This window comes from Mus caroli, chromosome 7 (assembly GCF_900094665.2).
Source record: "Mus caroli chromosome 7, CAROLI_EIJ_v1.1, whole genome shotgun sequence".
NCBI classification, from domain to species: domain Eukaryota; kingdom Metazoa; phylum Chordata; class Mammalia; order Rodentia; family Muridae; genus Mus; species Mus caroli.
In genome coordinates, this window is record NC_034576.1 from 132,239,660 (window position 1) to 132,254,604 (window position 14,945).

At 46.4% G+C, this 14,945-nt stretch overlaps 1 protein-coding gene across 13 annotated transcripts in view; it reads right to left on the bottom strand.

Moving 5' to 3' along the window:
- Positions 1-14,945, bottom strand: part of Fgfr2 (fibroblast growth factor receptor 2) — a 105,039-nt gene that overhangs the window by 64,696 nt on the left and 25,398 nt on the right. For 9 of the 13 annotated variants that reach the window (XM_029479323.1, XM_021169073.2, XM_021169074.2 and 6 more), the window contains 2 exons: positions 14,760-14,837; positions 2,575-2,744 (listed from right to left, as the gene is read on the bottom strand). In XM_029479323.1, coding sequence (XP_029335183.1) covers positions 2,575-2,744; positions 14,760-14,837 — 248 coding nt within the window. The remainder of the gene's footprint in view (positions 1-2,574; positions 2,745-14,759; positions 14,838-14,945) is intronic. The other 4 variants (XM_021169080.2, XM_021169077.2, XM_021169079.2 and 1 more) reach the window with 1 other exon arrangement.

The following is a 14,945-nucleotide window of genomic DNA, read 5'->3' on the forward strand; positions in this document are numbered from 1 at the left end:
CTCATACACATAAAACAAACAGATAAATCTTAAAAATACAAAACAGCCAAAGCATGTGTCCTCATAGGCTATAACCATCTTCCAGGGTGGGCTGGGAGGTCCTCCTGGGTACTCTTAATTAGCACAATGTTGTCACAGGTAATTAACGCTACCTGCACCTGTTAAAAATCAAGGGCATTCCCTCATTAAGCCTGGTGTCTAACAGCTCTGAAATTGTAATCACTCATTCACATTTGCAAAATGTTCCTTATCCATAATAATGATGTATGGCCCATTTATTTTAAGACCAGGAGTCTCTGGAGACCCGCAGGCTCGCTTGGTACCTGCTTAAGAGATGTCTGCCTGAGCAGAATTAGTTAACTACCAGGGTCCTGACCGCCATTCTCACCGTAAAACAGTACGTAAGCAAATTGTTGAAACTGCATCATTCTGAGTTTCCCTGCAAGCCAGAGTGGTCTGTCAGTCTGGGAGATGGGGGCAGGGGTGGGGGAGTTTAAGTGACCCCCCCTTTCTAAGCTGCCATACCTAATGAAACTTTGCTTATTTGTTAATTTTACTTATTTTAGAGTCTACCTTCCAATGCCACTGTCTAAGGACTGAACTAAGAAGAGCAGGACCTGCTTCTAACAACATGGAGAAATCTCGGTAGAGGACTGACAAGTTCCCATGTCTGAGGTCTAGCAGACCTGTCCTTCTCTGCTCCTACGTTCAACTTCCCCAACCCAGAAAAAGACTTACAGGCTTTTCCCCATCTTCTTCCGGGTTTGGGCCTCTCTACACATTCATTTTTAAAGGTTAAAACCAAGGGGCAAAAATATTACTACAGAAGCAAATAGTCCTTTAAAGATGAAAGCCTGCTCAGCCAGTCCCAGGTATCCGACAGGTGGGAGGAAGCTCACGTAAATTCGGCAGGGTGGCACGGGGGCTGGGTGCCACAGTGCCAGGTTAAACACAGGGAGAGACCGCTCTTCTGCACACCCCAAGGCTGCCTCCAAGAGCGCCTCTCCCACCTGGTTTTTAGAAACTTGGCATTGGTGCCTTCTCTTTGCCCACGTGGGAAGCTTCTAAGATGGCTCTTAGTGATACTCTTGGCATTCATGCCCTTGGCTCAGCTCCTCCCTGGGGACCTGTTTAATTAAAGGGAAGTGGGGAAGAGCTGGAACGCTGCTCCCACGGTGAGGTCGCAGAGGCTGTGAGGTACCTGTTCTTCTGACCTCCCTCCTCTGCCTGCTTACCCTGGAGATGACAGCTGCTACAGTGTCACCAGCTCTGCTCTGGCCCATGTGGCAAGAAGCATGAGCATGAATCCTAATGACAAATGAACGGTTCCTTCCCCAGAGAGTCCTTTAAGGAAGAACCCAGCCCTAACTAAAACCGTGGCATGGTTCTGGGAGAAACCTAGAGGAAAGACCCCACTAGGCTGCACTTGGAATTGTGGCAAAACTATGAGGCACTGACTGTAAAACCACAACCTGAAGCAGCCTGTTTACACGGCAACTGATAACTTATACACCCTCATCCTTCCAAATGCACAGGAACACGGTCTCTTGAAAAACTTGTAAAGTAATTCTAGCCAGACTAAATAAATTGAAAATTCCATCTCTTTGTTTCAAACCAAACCAAGTCAAAACCACCGCCACTACCACCACCACCACCACCACAACTTTCCAACTAATCCCCAAACAGATCTTCCTGCCTCCCCTTCCTGAGGTCTCACACTAAAGGTGTGTGCCACCATGCCTAGCTATCCCTGGGTCTTCTCTAGCCTCCCATTGTGCTAAGACCACACTTCCTTGCATGCCCATTGCTTACAGCATGTGCTTGTGACTTCATCTTTATCTTTATCTACCTGCTAGCTCTCAAGTTGTCATCTCTGCCATACCAAGTCCCCTCTGACTCGAAGCCACATCTGGTCCTGCTTGCTTAGCTTCCTCCGTGCTTAGGCAGTGTCCTATAGAAGGATACTTAATCAAAGATGCTGAATGGATGGACGAAAGCCTAAGGAACATCCCTAGGGATGTTCGATCAATGACACTGAATGAAGGAACAAATCCATTCTTAGCATCCCAGGATGTCACAGAGATGCTGTCACTCAGCTCCTCCGTGAAGGATGAGGCTAAATTGTAGGCCGTTCTCTGATGGGCCATTGAACATCTTTGGTGATAGAGAATCAGGGGCTGCTTCTGTCACTGGCCAGCATTTCCCTTGCTAACTAATACTAGTTCATACGTCCCTCCTCTAATGCAAGCTATTGCCTCTCACTACAATTCCACCCTCACAGGCTGGCTGCACCAGTTCAGGTTTTACAGGCCATAAAGCATATAGAAAACAGACCCTCAACTTTCGACCCCCTGGTTATTAAACTCTCCTCGTGTAAAGAAGAATGCAAATGGGGACTAACTTTAAAATTACAGGGGCGTCCAGGGCGATCTTTTAAACATATCAGACAGTGACGTGATCAATTACAATAATTGTGTCTTTTTAAAAACACATATTCCCTCTGGTCCTGCCAACTCCAGAGGACTTTAAAAAAATAAACATTTGGAAATACAGGGCTTAGAAGCTCAGTCCTACCTTATAGCCTCCAATGCGATGCTCCTGCTTAAACTCCTTCCCATTTTTTAACCACCTCATTGTGGGTGTTGGATTTCCCCCAGCCGGACAGCGGAACTTCACAGTGTTGGCGGCAGGGACAGCGTGGAGCCGCTTCTCCATCTTCTCGGTGTTGGTCCAGTATGGCGCTCCTGAGTCAGAAGACAATGAAATAGAGGTCCATGAAGGAACAGCCTCATCAACTCCACAAAGGTGGGATTGCTTTGCTGTACAGGGAAGGATCTGATTTTCTTTTGACTCTTTGGATAATATTTATGTTAGGAAAATATTTTCAGAAGTCTGGTCCAGCTGGCCTAGCAGAAGGTCCCCCGGGGGCGGGGGGTGCTGCTTATTGGGTTCTGCCTATTAACAGGGAAAAAAGCTTGGGAAGCACCTTCTCGTTTGCTCCTGTCTGGTGCCAAGAAATAATTCCATGTCAAATCATGCTTTAAAATGCTACTTTATATTCACAGAAACAGCCCATGTAATAACAAGGGCTCAGTCCTCCAAAAATACATCATTTTAGATCACCGTGCCTATTAAAATGGTCAAATATACACACTGTAAAAATAAACTGTCCTCGGGGAGCATATCAGCTTACAGATCAGAACTTTCTTTCTGTGTGGGCACGGGTAGAGGGGTGTTCATGTGTGTTCGGGTGCATGCGCATGTGTGTGAGGTCAGAGGTCAACCTCAGGTGCCTGTTCCTCAAGTGCCAAAAAAATAAATACATTCTTTTTTTAGACAGGGTCTCTCACTGACCTGGAACTTCCCAGGTAGGTGAGGCTGGCCCGCCACAGAGCTCCCAGGGACCTCTACGCTTCCATTTCCCCAGCACTGGGTTGACAAGCGCATGCCATGGTATCAGGCTTTTTCTAATGGGTTCTGGGGATCACACTCAGATCCTCATACTTACAGAGCAAGCACTTCACCCACTGAGTAGCTTTGCTCACATTCTAACCCGCCCCAAGCAGTCTTATAAAGGGCAATTGATGATAGTATAAGCTCTCATCTTAACGTGGTAAAATATCGAGGAAGCCATCATTAATTTCCTTGTACCTTATGTGATAAATCAAGATACTGTATTGATAAGTATATCTTAATGTTTTTTATTTAATGAACGAGAACTTTTTTTTTCCAGTGGTGGTTATGAGCACTATAATCCTAACACCATGCCTAGGCTTATTAAGAGGCAACTAATCAAATGCTAAGTCCCCTAAATGGCCCTCACAGTCACAGGTACAAGTGACTTATGAAGCCCAGAAAAAGAGGTAGATCTTTCCATGACCAAATAACAAGCACAGTGCACCTTATACACAGGTGCCACAGCCTCCATCCAGAACGCTGCTATAAATTCTCATGCCTGGGCTAATAGCTCGAGGCTGCTAGTGACCCAGTGTTTGTTTGCCAAGCACTGTTCTAAGAGCTTGTGCATACTTAGCATGTACCAGACTCCTCACAGCATCCCAACAGCAATCCCAAGGGAGCTATTGCCATCCCTGCTGCAGGTCGAGCAAACTGACATTACCTGCCAATAGTCGCAGCACCAAAAGGTTTGCAACTGACATTTAACCAAGATCAGTCTGATGCCTGAATCTCAGTCCTTATCCCAGTCTTCCTAGCTGTTACAGACCAGGTTCACCAAAAAGTCAAGCCTGCTATGCCACCTTGTAGACACTAAAAGCTAGAATCTGAGATAGTCAGTTAGGGTGAACACTTTAACCTTCAGTATTGTCCAGAACTTCCACTGAAATATTGGGCAACGATTATACTTTCCACGTGATAAGGGTCTGCAGGAGCCGCACACATACTCTACAAACCAGAGGCAAAGTGGCCACAGTCAGGGAGCATATTTGGGGAGAGGGGTGTCAACCTGAACAGCTCTCCTGTTACAATCACTTTCTGGAATAACTGCACCTATGCCTTGCTCTTAACACCTGCTATAAGAGGCAGAGCTGAGATTTCTTATCAAGGGTACACGGTATCTTCTTCACACATTCCCAAGTGTCAAGGTGGTGGGATTTCGGTGGCAACCTCGTGACACCAAGACTGTGTACAAAACCACAGTTGCTTATCCATTTAGAGCAGAAGGAAAGCAGGAGGAGGAGGGGAGAAGGAAGGGAGGGCAGGGGTGGGGAATGGAGAGGGTGAGAAAGAGGCCATGAAAGAAGAAAAGAATCTGTATCATTTCTTATCAATCCAGTTGCATTTGTGAAATGCAACTGTGATCTGCATCTATGAGCGGACCTTGTGGCCTGGGTATTGAATGCTTGTAAACACATCTATTCTTTTGAGAGTTCACCATGGGGGGACCACTGGACTCCCACTTATCACAAGACCCCAAGGACCTGGCATACCCTGAAACAATTTCAATCATCTTCCATTTTAAAAGCTTCTACTTAGAAAAATCCACCCAAAGCCACTGAAAGCAGCCATTGAGATCCCCAAATAAATAATAAGCTTTGTCCCTACACAAAGACTTTAACAAATCTGACCTAAATGGAAAGCATACCTCATGCTGTCAGGTGTCTGGACTCATGTCATTTGTTTAAGTAAACACAATGGCCTATTCACATGAATTAGCTAAATATTAATGCAGCCACTCTTTCAGATAGCATCAATTACTGCTGGGCTGAGCTCTGGAATGCCCTTTTAAAACAAAAAAAACAAAAAACAAAAAACAAAAAAAAACATAAAGGAAGCCAACAAATAGGTGTTTACAAACTATTAGGTATGATTTTCATGCTCTCTGAGATCAAAAAGTAGGGGCTGGCCTCAGGAACTAGGAATGTTCTTTTCCACTCTAAGCCATCAACAAGTCTGCACCACTGCAGGGGACTGCTCCCCAGCTGCACTGTCCTGACTTGTGTCTACAGCACACTGGCAACCAATGCCTTTGTCCTGGTAGCCAAAGAATGGCTTAGAGAATAGGATAAAAGAATGCTGCAGGAATTTCTAGCAGGTAGTTGCCTCCCTGGAGTGGAACTGTATCTAGAAAAATCTGCTCACACAAGACAGACACTGGCCGCACACCACAGTGGGCATGGCTTCCCACCTCAGTCACAGAGACCCAAGGTAGGTTGGGGCACGATGAAATCCAATCGCAACAAGTCTGTAGCTGGAACTGAAGTTCACAACAGTCCCCCCAGTAGCTGAAAGGTCATTGAACTAAGTTGTTCAAGATACCTGTATACCAGGGAAGGGCCATCCCAAGGCTCTGCTGGGCTCCTGACTTTCTGGCCAGTGCCACTGAGAGCCATTGAGAGCTTCATTAGGACAAAGGCCTTTGCAACCAAACCTCCTTTTAAGATGGCAAGAGTGCATATTTTTTTAAAACACTAAGCATGATGCTTGAAGAAGAGATTAAACTATTTTATTATTTATAACAATAGCATTATTTTTAATTGTATCACTCTCCCAGATGTGAATTTAAAGGAGCTACGCAATCTAGAAAAAGAATATTCCCATACAAGCATCCTAGTGTGCTTCCTGCCGCAGCAGCCTCCTGTCCATTCATACCGTCTTGTTATGTAGCCCAGGCTGGCCTCAAACTCAAGATCCTGCTTCATCCTCCCTAATGCTGGAATTGCAGGTCCAATACTCAGGACTCCCTGCAGACTCTTCCAGCAACCAAATAACTAGAACAGACAACCAGAGACACAAGAGCCGGGCATCTGGGAGAAGGCTAGACAGCCTCTACCCTCCCAAAGCTTGGGAGCATTGCAGAAATTCCATGGAGCAGGAACTGCTGCAGCAGGGTAGGAACCTGCAGAAGCAGAGACAATCCTGGTACCTAGCGGATGGTCACACGCAGGTTATTCAACAACCTTACTGGAAATGAATCTGCAAGCCAAGAGCACACGAGGCTGACTGAAATCAGAAACAGGAGCAGCTGCTTTCTCTCCCTCCCTCGGCATCGTCTTAGGGGTACACAGACCGCACACAAAGTCACGTGACTGCGGGGTAGACACCTCCAAAGGCACCAAAAGTGAAGCACACCAAGTCACCTGTGAGTGAACAAGACTTCCCTTTGGCTCTGACATCCATCTATCTTCTCACAGCATACACAGCGAAAGAAAAAGGTCCCGTTAGTCACAAAATAATACTAACAAGCAAATCAATAGAGCAGAGAGATATATCATAAGAAGTAAATAAAATCCCATCACAGAGATGCGGCTGACCTCCTTAGAGTCATTCACCCCTGTAGCAGCACCAATCACCTCTCTGAGGGCAGCCTTTCACTCTGTTAAGATGCAACCGAGTACAGCGTGACCCTAACTCTACTCAGAGTCCCCCCAAGAGCTTCATGATCATCCCTAACCACTCTGTCCTACCATGGAGGTCCATCTTTCCTCCTCTATATGGGCTGCTGCATTGTCAACAATGCCTGCTTCCACAACGGGTGTCTGTCCCTCTTCACTGCACCTGCTGATGGCCGCCAGCTAGCAAGAATAGAATGAAATAGGCCACAGCTTGAGCTGCAGCCAGCCTCTAAGGCAAAGCGAGAGGATGGATGCCTGGGCAAACCTTTACTCTAAACCAAGGAAGCTGTTTTGATAAGGTTCCAGTATTCTTTCCAGGCTTCTGTGTGCTATGCAGGTATTGATTTTTGTCAACAAATGGTAGGACTACAGGAGGTTTTTTTGACCCTGCAATTTAAACTTAATGATAAAACATAAGCTGCTGGGCCTGCCCCTGTAAAAAACACTTACACGGCCAAGTATTGACATCTAAGGTTTACTGGCTGTTTTGTCCAGAACCAAAACGCAAGCACAGCCCAGTATTTTAAAGGAAAAACAGAGAATCATATTACAATGTTCCTCCATCTGGCTTGATGGCCGACAGGATCAATGTCACCCAGAAAGGTTAAGTGATTTGATCAAGGTCACAAAGCCAGAGGCCAGACCAAGGCTAGCCCGGAGTCCCCAGCTCCCTTAGCAATGCTCTTTATCCACAGCAGGCTGCCCTGTGAACTCTCCCACAGTAATTAAGTCAAAAGTTCAAGATTTATGTGAGCCGGGGACGCTGACGACTGCCAACTGTATTTTTATTGATGCAGAATTTTTAAAGCGCACAGGCTGTTTCAGCTCTTAGATCAAGTCTCCCCAACTCCCTAAAGCCTCACTAAGGCCCCTGCCTTAAGTCTATAATTAGGGCTTTTAAAAATATCACTAATCGGGACATCTGAATGCTGTGCCCCCTGATGTGTTTGTTTGGTTTTGTTTTGTTTTAATGTCACTATCCTTGCACTAGACCGACATTCATCTACTTCAGTTTGATATGAACTGAGAGAAGCCAAATCTAGCAGAGTCAAACTGGGAGTGTCACTTAAAAAGGAGTACTGTCTTAGTGAGTGTTCTATTGCTGTGAAGAGACACCATGACCAAGGCAGCTTTTATAAGAGAAAGCATTTAACCGAGGGCTAGCTTACAGCGTCAGAGATCTGTTAGTCCATTATCATCATGATGGAAAGCAGCATGGTAGCACACAGGCAGACATGGTGCTGGAGAAGTGGATCAGAAGTTCTATATCCTGACCCATAGGCAAAGAGAAAAAGACACAACCAGGCATGGGCTTTTGAAACCTCAAAGCCCATCTCAGTGACACACCTCTTCCAACAAGGCCACACCTTCTAATCCTTCTCAAACAGTGCCATTCCCTGGTGACTGAGTGTTCAAATACATGAGCCTTGGGGAGCATTTCTGTTCAAACCACCACAGCCTGGCTTCTAGAAATCTCTATCAAATAGCTCACTGACCAGTGAGGTGGTTAATCAGAAACACATGGTGGGCTGGGGGGAGGGAAGAGGTGTGATATCACTCACAAGAGAAATGACTAGAGTCTCCTGGAGCCTGCCTCCATGGAATTCTCAGGATCTTCTGCAAGACAAGGCATCCCAGCCAGCAACCCTGCAGCTGGCCGGGCTGGGCTGAGAAGAGCTAGCTGTTCCAGGCTCACCATCAGCACCCTTTGTGATAAGGCACCCAACCAGACCTACTGATGAGGTTTCAGTTAGGAGGAATTTCCAGAATGTTCGGCAGCCTACGCACTTTTGTCTTAAAAAACAAACAAACAAACAAACAAAAACCCACAATCATCAGAACAGAGATGGTTCAGGACTGTGAGCAGCAACCGGGTTACCAGTCAAAAAATCCGGGACCTCAGACCACATCCCTAGTTCCTCCTAACCCTTCCCCCAGGAAAAAGAAGACAAGAAAGAAGACTGCCTTTCTCTCTGATGTGGAGCACATGGCATTTGCAGGTCTCAACAGGGATGAAAACGAAATGGAAAATCCCTTGCTACTGGAAAGGACCACTCCAACAACGGGAATCTTGCCCTGCTGTCGGAGCCCCTGCACTTAAGTAAGAGAGACAAACTTAGTCAAGCACTAACTCTCAGAATCTCCAGAAAGCAATCCCTCTCAACACAAGCTTGAGGAAATACTTAATAATAATCTCCACGAATCTGCTGCCAGGGAATCTATGGGAAGACTTAAATCCCCAGGGAAGGTAAGAACTAGGTAAGCAACCCATTCCATGCTGATGCACAAATGGAGAAACTTGTATGCCCTCAACCTGGATACATTACAAAGCACTGCATCAAACCAAACGTCCGGTCCAGAGAAAACAAGTTGAGCATACTCTTAGGATGGAGTCACAGGATTCCTGCATTCAGGAGCAGGCGATGGCAAGGTGTGTGAGGTCATTAGCTAATCAGCTGCTTAAATGTGACCTGGGGACTGACGCCCTTCACACCTGGGATGGGAGGACTTAACTTAAAAGGGGATGGGAGCCCTATCCCTATAGACCTATCCATCTGGTCAGCCCATGCAGGAATGCACAGCGTGTGCGTGTGCGTGTGCGTGTGCGTGTGCGTGTGTGTGTGTGTGTACATTCATGCATATAGCGCTAGATAGTTTTATGCCAACTTGACACAACCTTGAGTCTTCTGAAAGGAGAGAACCTCAATTAAGAAAAAGCCTCCATAAGAACCCCCGCTGTGGGCAAGCCTGTAGGGTATTTTGTTAATTACTGGTTGATTGATGGGGGAAAGGCCCAGCCCATTCTGTGTGGTCCCACCCACCCCTAACCCCCAGGCTAGTGTTCCTGGTTCTATAAGGAAGCAGGCTAAGCAAGCCATGGGGGAGCAAGCCAATAAGCAGCACCCCTCCAATGGCCTCTGGCTTAGCTCCTGCCCTCACTGCTGTTGACGATGAGATCCTATATGGAACTGTGAGCCAGATAAACTCTGTCCTCCCCACGTTGCTTTTAGTCCCACTGTTTTATCACAGCAACAGTCACCCTAAGACACTGACTGTAGGAGTGCTTTATCTCTTTCCACTGAATAGGTTCCAGGAATAACTCAGGTCGCCAAGCTTGGTGGCAGGCACCCACTGAACCATCTTCCAGCCCTCTTAATTCTTCGTGTGTTGCTTTTGTGCTCAGGTTTGGTCACCATGCTTTCTATATGATACTCGGGACCAACAACCTCTGCGCATCAGGTCAGGGAAGCTTGCTTTCCGACACTGACAAATGACTATCTGGCAATCTGGCAGAAGGAATGACCGATATGACATTTTTCAAGCTAGAAGATACAGACTTAGCACATGAAGTGTCCCAAAGGGAAGCAGGGAACCTATGCTCACAAGCCCCAAGATTACCACGGTCCACCCAGTCTTAGGCTAACTTTACTTAAGGTGAATATTCAAACACACATCCTAAGTGGCATCTCTAGACAACAGAGGCTCCAGGGGAATCTGTGTGGACACAAGGATGTTTCCAGGTGGCTGAAAATGCAAAGAATTCCGAACTTCCTCATTTTCTCTAGCAATCAGGTCAGCCCAGGTATTTGACACCTGAGGTGGCAAGAGGAAACAAAACAAAAGTTCCAACAGTCACATCCCCTTCCCCACCTTGCCAAGTTCCTAGCCCTGACATTCTTTGTCCATCCCCCCCCCCCGCCCCACCCTTGTCCCCCACCCCCACCCCAGGCCACAGCTGCTTAATCTCAGCTGCCCCGGGCTGCACCTGTGAATCAGACCAGCCTAATCACACTAACAGATGGCAGAGGCCAAGTAGCCAGCTAAGAACTGCTATCACTTTAAATAGCATCTACTGTTTCACAGGCCCCTCCCTGCAGCAGCATCTCCCTGGTACAGCTAACACCAGCCCTTAATCACCACACAGCACCCATCTCAGGGACAGAGCTAGTGTCAGTCAAGAGCTAATTACCAAAAACCCGAGTTGCAAGGTGAAAGTGTGGTAACCTGTCGATGGCGTGGCACCCATTATATAGTGTTCTCCTGCCTGGCCCTTCTGCACAGATGCTGGGCAGCTAGCTTGTTCACAGCAGAAGCCCTGGAAGTCCCCATCAGGCAAACTATGAACCATCAGGAGATTGTTATCACTCGGCCTTGGTTGTTACATAATCTATACCTACTCTCACACAGCATGACATCCCGTGGACTCCTGGTGACGTAGTATACTTGACCCAACACAAAACAGTTCCCAGGTGTGCCAGCAAGACCAAGTGGGTAGGACCTGATGTCTCAATCAAACATGGAGGCACTTACATGCAGTATCATTTGAGAGCTATAAACAACTACACAAACATATCATGCCACGCCTGTGGGGACCTGGAATGCCTATGGGTACAAGGCTTCGAGTGGCTGGACATCCCCCTTTGCACCCTGAGATAGGTTTCTGGTCACTATAACAAGACTATATTGAGGGTTCCTGAAGGCAGTGCCTGAGCCAGCAGCCAGCACCAGTGCCCTCCAAAGCTGGATCGGAAGGGTTCCACCTCCTGCTTTAGGCAGAGCCAATGAACAGTAACTATGAACAACACGCTCTGCTAAGTCTTCATGTTATCAGAGGACAGTAAGAACAGGAACAAGTCTTTGCAAGGCTGTCCCAACTCACAGTGGCACACACACTTTCCCTTACTGTCTTGATTTTTATGAACATGGCTGGTAGTATGTGCCTGTTTGGAGCAAATTATGTGTGTGTGTGTACCCCTATCCCAGCAGTTCTCACATCTTAATATAAAATGAAACATAAACACACACTCATACGAACACATGGACAGACGGATAGACACACACATCCCACATCTTGTTCTAAGGACAAGCTTAAAGAATGTGCATCTCTAGGGAGGTCCCAGGTGATGCTAACACTGCTGGTCCAGGCACACTTTGAAAACCACATTCCTGAGTTTCACTCTCCCTAGAGCAAAAATTGTACTAGTCACATTATTTCTCTTTATGCCCAAACAGTTGAGAGACTTAAGGACAAAGCCAAATATTCGGTGGAGTGACAATATTCATCCCAAGGCCTAACAACATTCTCTCCCTTAGTTATCACAGGCTAAGTGGTGGCACTTTCATTAAGTGGTATAGGAATAACTGAACATTCAGAGGCAACAGAAAATAAATCTAGACACAGAACAAACTGAGCACAACTGGGAAATAAACATAAAACACAGAACACATGAGGAGCAGCCGCATCACCCTTGGCTTTGCTCCTGACTTCGACACCAATGGCACGAGGGGACCCATGAGAGCCGATAAGCAGAACGTCCTGTGAATTCAAAACTGCTTGTTCTGCAAGACACTGTTGGAACAAAGGTATTCACACACCAGGAGAGAGGATTTGAAAAGAGAAAAAGGACTGCTATCCAAAATATACAATGAGCTCTTGAAACTCAACAATAAGAAAACAAACAACCCAATTAAAAAATAAGCCAAAGCCTTTGCCAGGCACTCACCAAAGTGAGTGGAGATAGCAATCAGGCACATAAAAAGATGCTTCCCGTCTTCAGTCATAGGGAGAAATGCATTCTAGAATGGCAAAAAAACCCATAGCACTGCCATCACAAAATGGTACCAAGGATGCCAAGCAAGGGACACTCCCGGTCATGGATGGTGGCAACCGAGAATGTCATGGCTGCTTTGAAGAGTGGTTTGGAAAGCTTCCAACGACTCTGAACTTACCACAGCATTTAATTGTCATGTTCAGGGGAGGGGGGTGGGCGGGAGAAGAGGAAATGTACAGCTAAAGAAGCCCACACCTAGTTTACAGCATCTCGCTACTTGTGACTGCCAAACCTAGGCAACAGCTACGAGAGATATCTTTCAGTGGGGGCTGCATAAACCATATACACACAAACCAGAGGGTGTGATTCAGTACTAAGGAAAAATTAGCTGAAGTCTACGGAAGATTCAGAAAAAGCTAATGCATAGCACTAGAGGGAAGATGCCAATCTGAAAAGCCTACGTGGTCTATAAACCTAACTTATGATATTTCTGAACAAGAAAGCTACAGAAAGACTGTGGTGCCTAAGGGTTGGGCAGAAGTGTGTGTGAATGTGATTCCCAACAATGTTTAGGACGATAAAATTTGTGTAGTACCACAATGATAGACACATGTCCTTTTTCATTTCTGTAAGTCCCAGGGCCTACAGTGAACCCCAATGGCCACAGGCTTTGGGCTCTAAGGCTGAGCCAAGGTGGGTTCTTCCATGGTCTCAGATGTTGTTGACAATGGGAGATGCTGCACTTGGGGCTGGGGAAAGTATGTGATATTTTATTTAAGAAGTGTTCTATTATGGGCTGGCAAGATGGCTCAGGGGTTGAGTTCAAGCTGTTCTGTACAGAGAAACAAAGTTCTAATCTCAGCACCCACCTAAAAGCAGCTTACAACTGTCCATAAATCCAGTTCCAGGGTATGCGATGCAATGTATGCAGTGCTCATATACACAGAGAGGCAAATGCCTATGTATAAATAAAATAAACTTTTTAAAAAGAAGTATTTTATTTAAGAATGAAATCTCTTAATATTACTGTGAGCTGCTTTCTTTCCAATCCTCCTGCCTCCATCTCTGGAGTCCTGAGACTACAGGCATGTGCCACCATGCTCAGCTTAGGGAACGTTGGGGGGTTGAAAGCAGGGCTTTGGGCATGCTAGGTAAAGCACTATTTACCCATCAAGGTACACTACCATAGGCTCATTTTAATATCTGAATGTTATTATTTATGACTCATTTAAATTTACTTATGACAAAAAAAAATCTTTTCACAATAACACTGAGTGTACAAAGTTAACAAACAAACAACATCGGTTACCAATACAGCTTCTCTCTAGAACAGTCCAGCCCTACCTAAAGAACATAACCAACTCTGTGTTTTGCCTCTTTGTGGAACAAACATTCACAAGCACTCAAATCTTCGAAGCATATGGTCCTTTAATACCTCTAGCTTCCCAGAAGGCACGGCTGCCCTTCCCATCTGACGCACAGATAGCAAATGAGCGACTGAGAAATAGCGAATCAAGACTGGAACTTAGGCTGGCAGCTCCCAGCAGCCCGCCATTTCTTATCCAGCAAGTCAGTGACGTCAAGAGTGAGCGCCTGGTGCCCACTGCCTTACAACACGCTGGCATTCACTCCCTTTCTCACCAACATCCTCAAAGTAAGACATACTTTCTGCCCTCAGTAAGAGGCAATATTGCAAAGGCAAGGGTCCCTATGCCCCCAGAAACTTGTGTTATGTAACAGATAATTCGTTGTTAAGCCATATGCTGAGTATAAGGAGCAACTCTGGCCTCCAACCACAAGCCCATGGAGGACTTTCCAAAATAGATCAGTCAACAAGGTGGTTCACACCTGTAGGCCCAGTACTCCAGAGGCTCATGGAAGGATGCCAGGAGCTAGGGATACAAGTCCAGCCTGAGCAACAAAGTTGACACCTTGTTTCCATAAATGAATAAATCAACAAATATTAATGAAATACTCCAGGGAGTGGAGGAAGGCAATCAATCAACCCTAAGTCAGGAAAGGCATGATGGGACTTATGAAGAAAACCAAGATGGTCACAGTTCTACTAGTGGTCTATCTATGAATACCGAGAGACCAAAGAAGACAGGAAGACCAGGGACAGAAGTAGTGTTTGTTTGGAAGAGAGAGCTCTTGACACAAGAAGAACAGACAAGTGGCGAGACGGTGGACAGCAACAGTTTATTTGCAAGTTGGAAAATAGGGACAGGAGACAGAGCGGGGAACAGTGAGGGCCAAGGACACAGCACTGCATACGGGGGAGTCGACAGGAGACAGGTGACAGGCAGGACTCCCCATCACTCCTCTCGGGGACCTTCGGAGGCAGGTTACTTACTCTGGTTGCTCCTGTTCTCACTGACAACGTCTTCGGAGCTATCTGTGTCGTCCTCATCATCTCCAGATGAGATGGCATCTGCATTCAAAAGAACACACGCGTGGATGCATTGCAAAGGCAAAGGTCACCTGCGGGCCGAGTGAGCTCTCCGAGTGATCACCCTCCTCAGTGAGCTCGACCACCCAG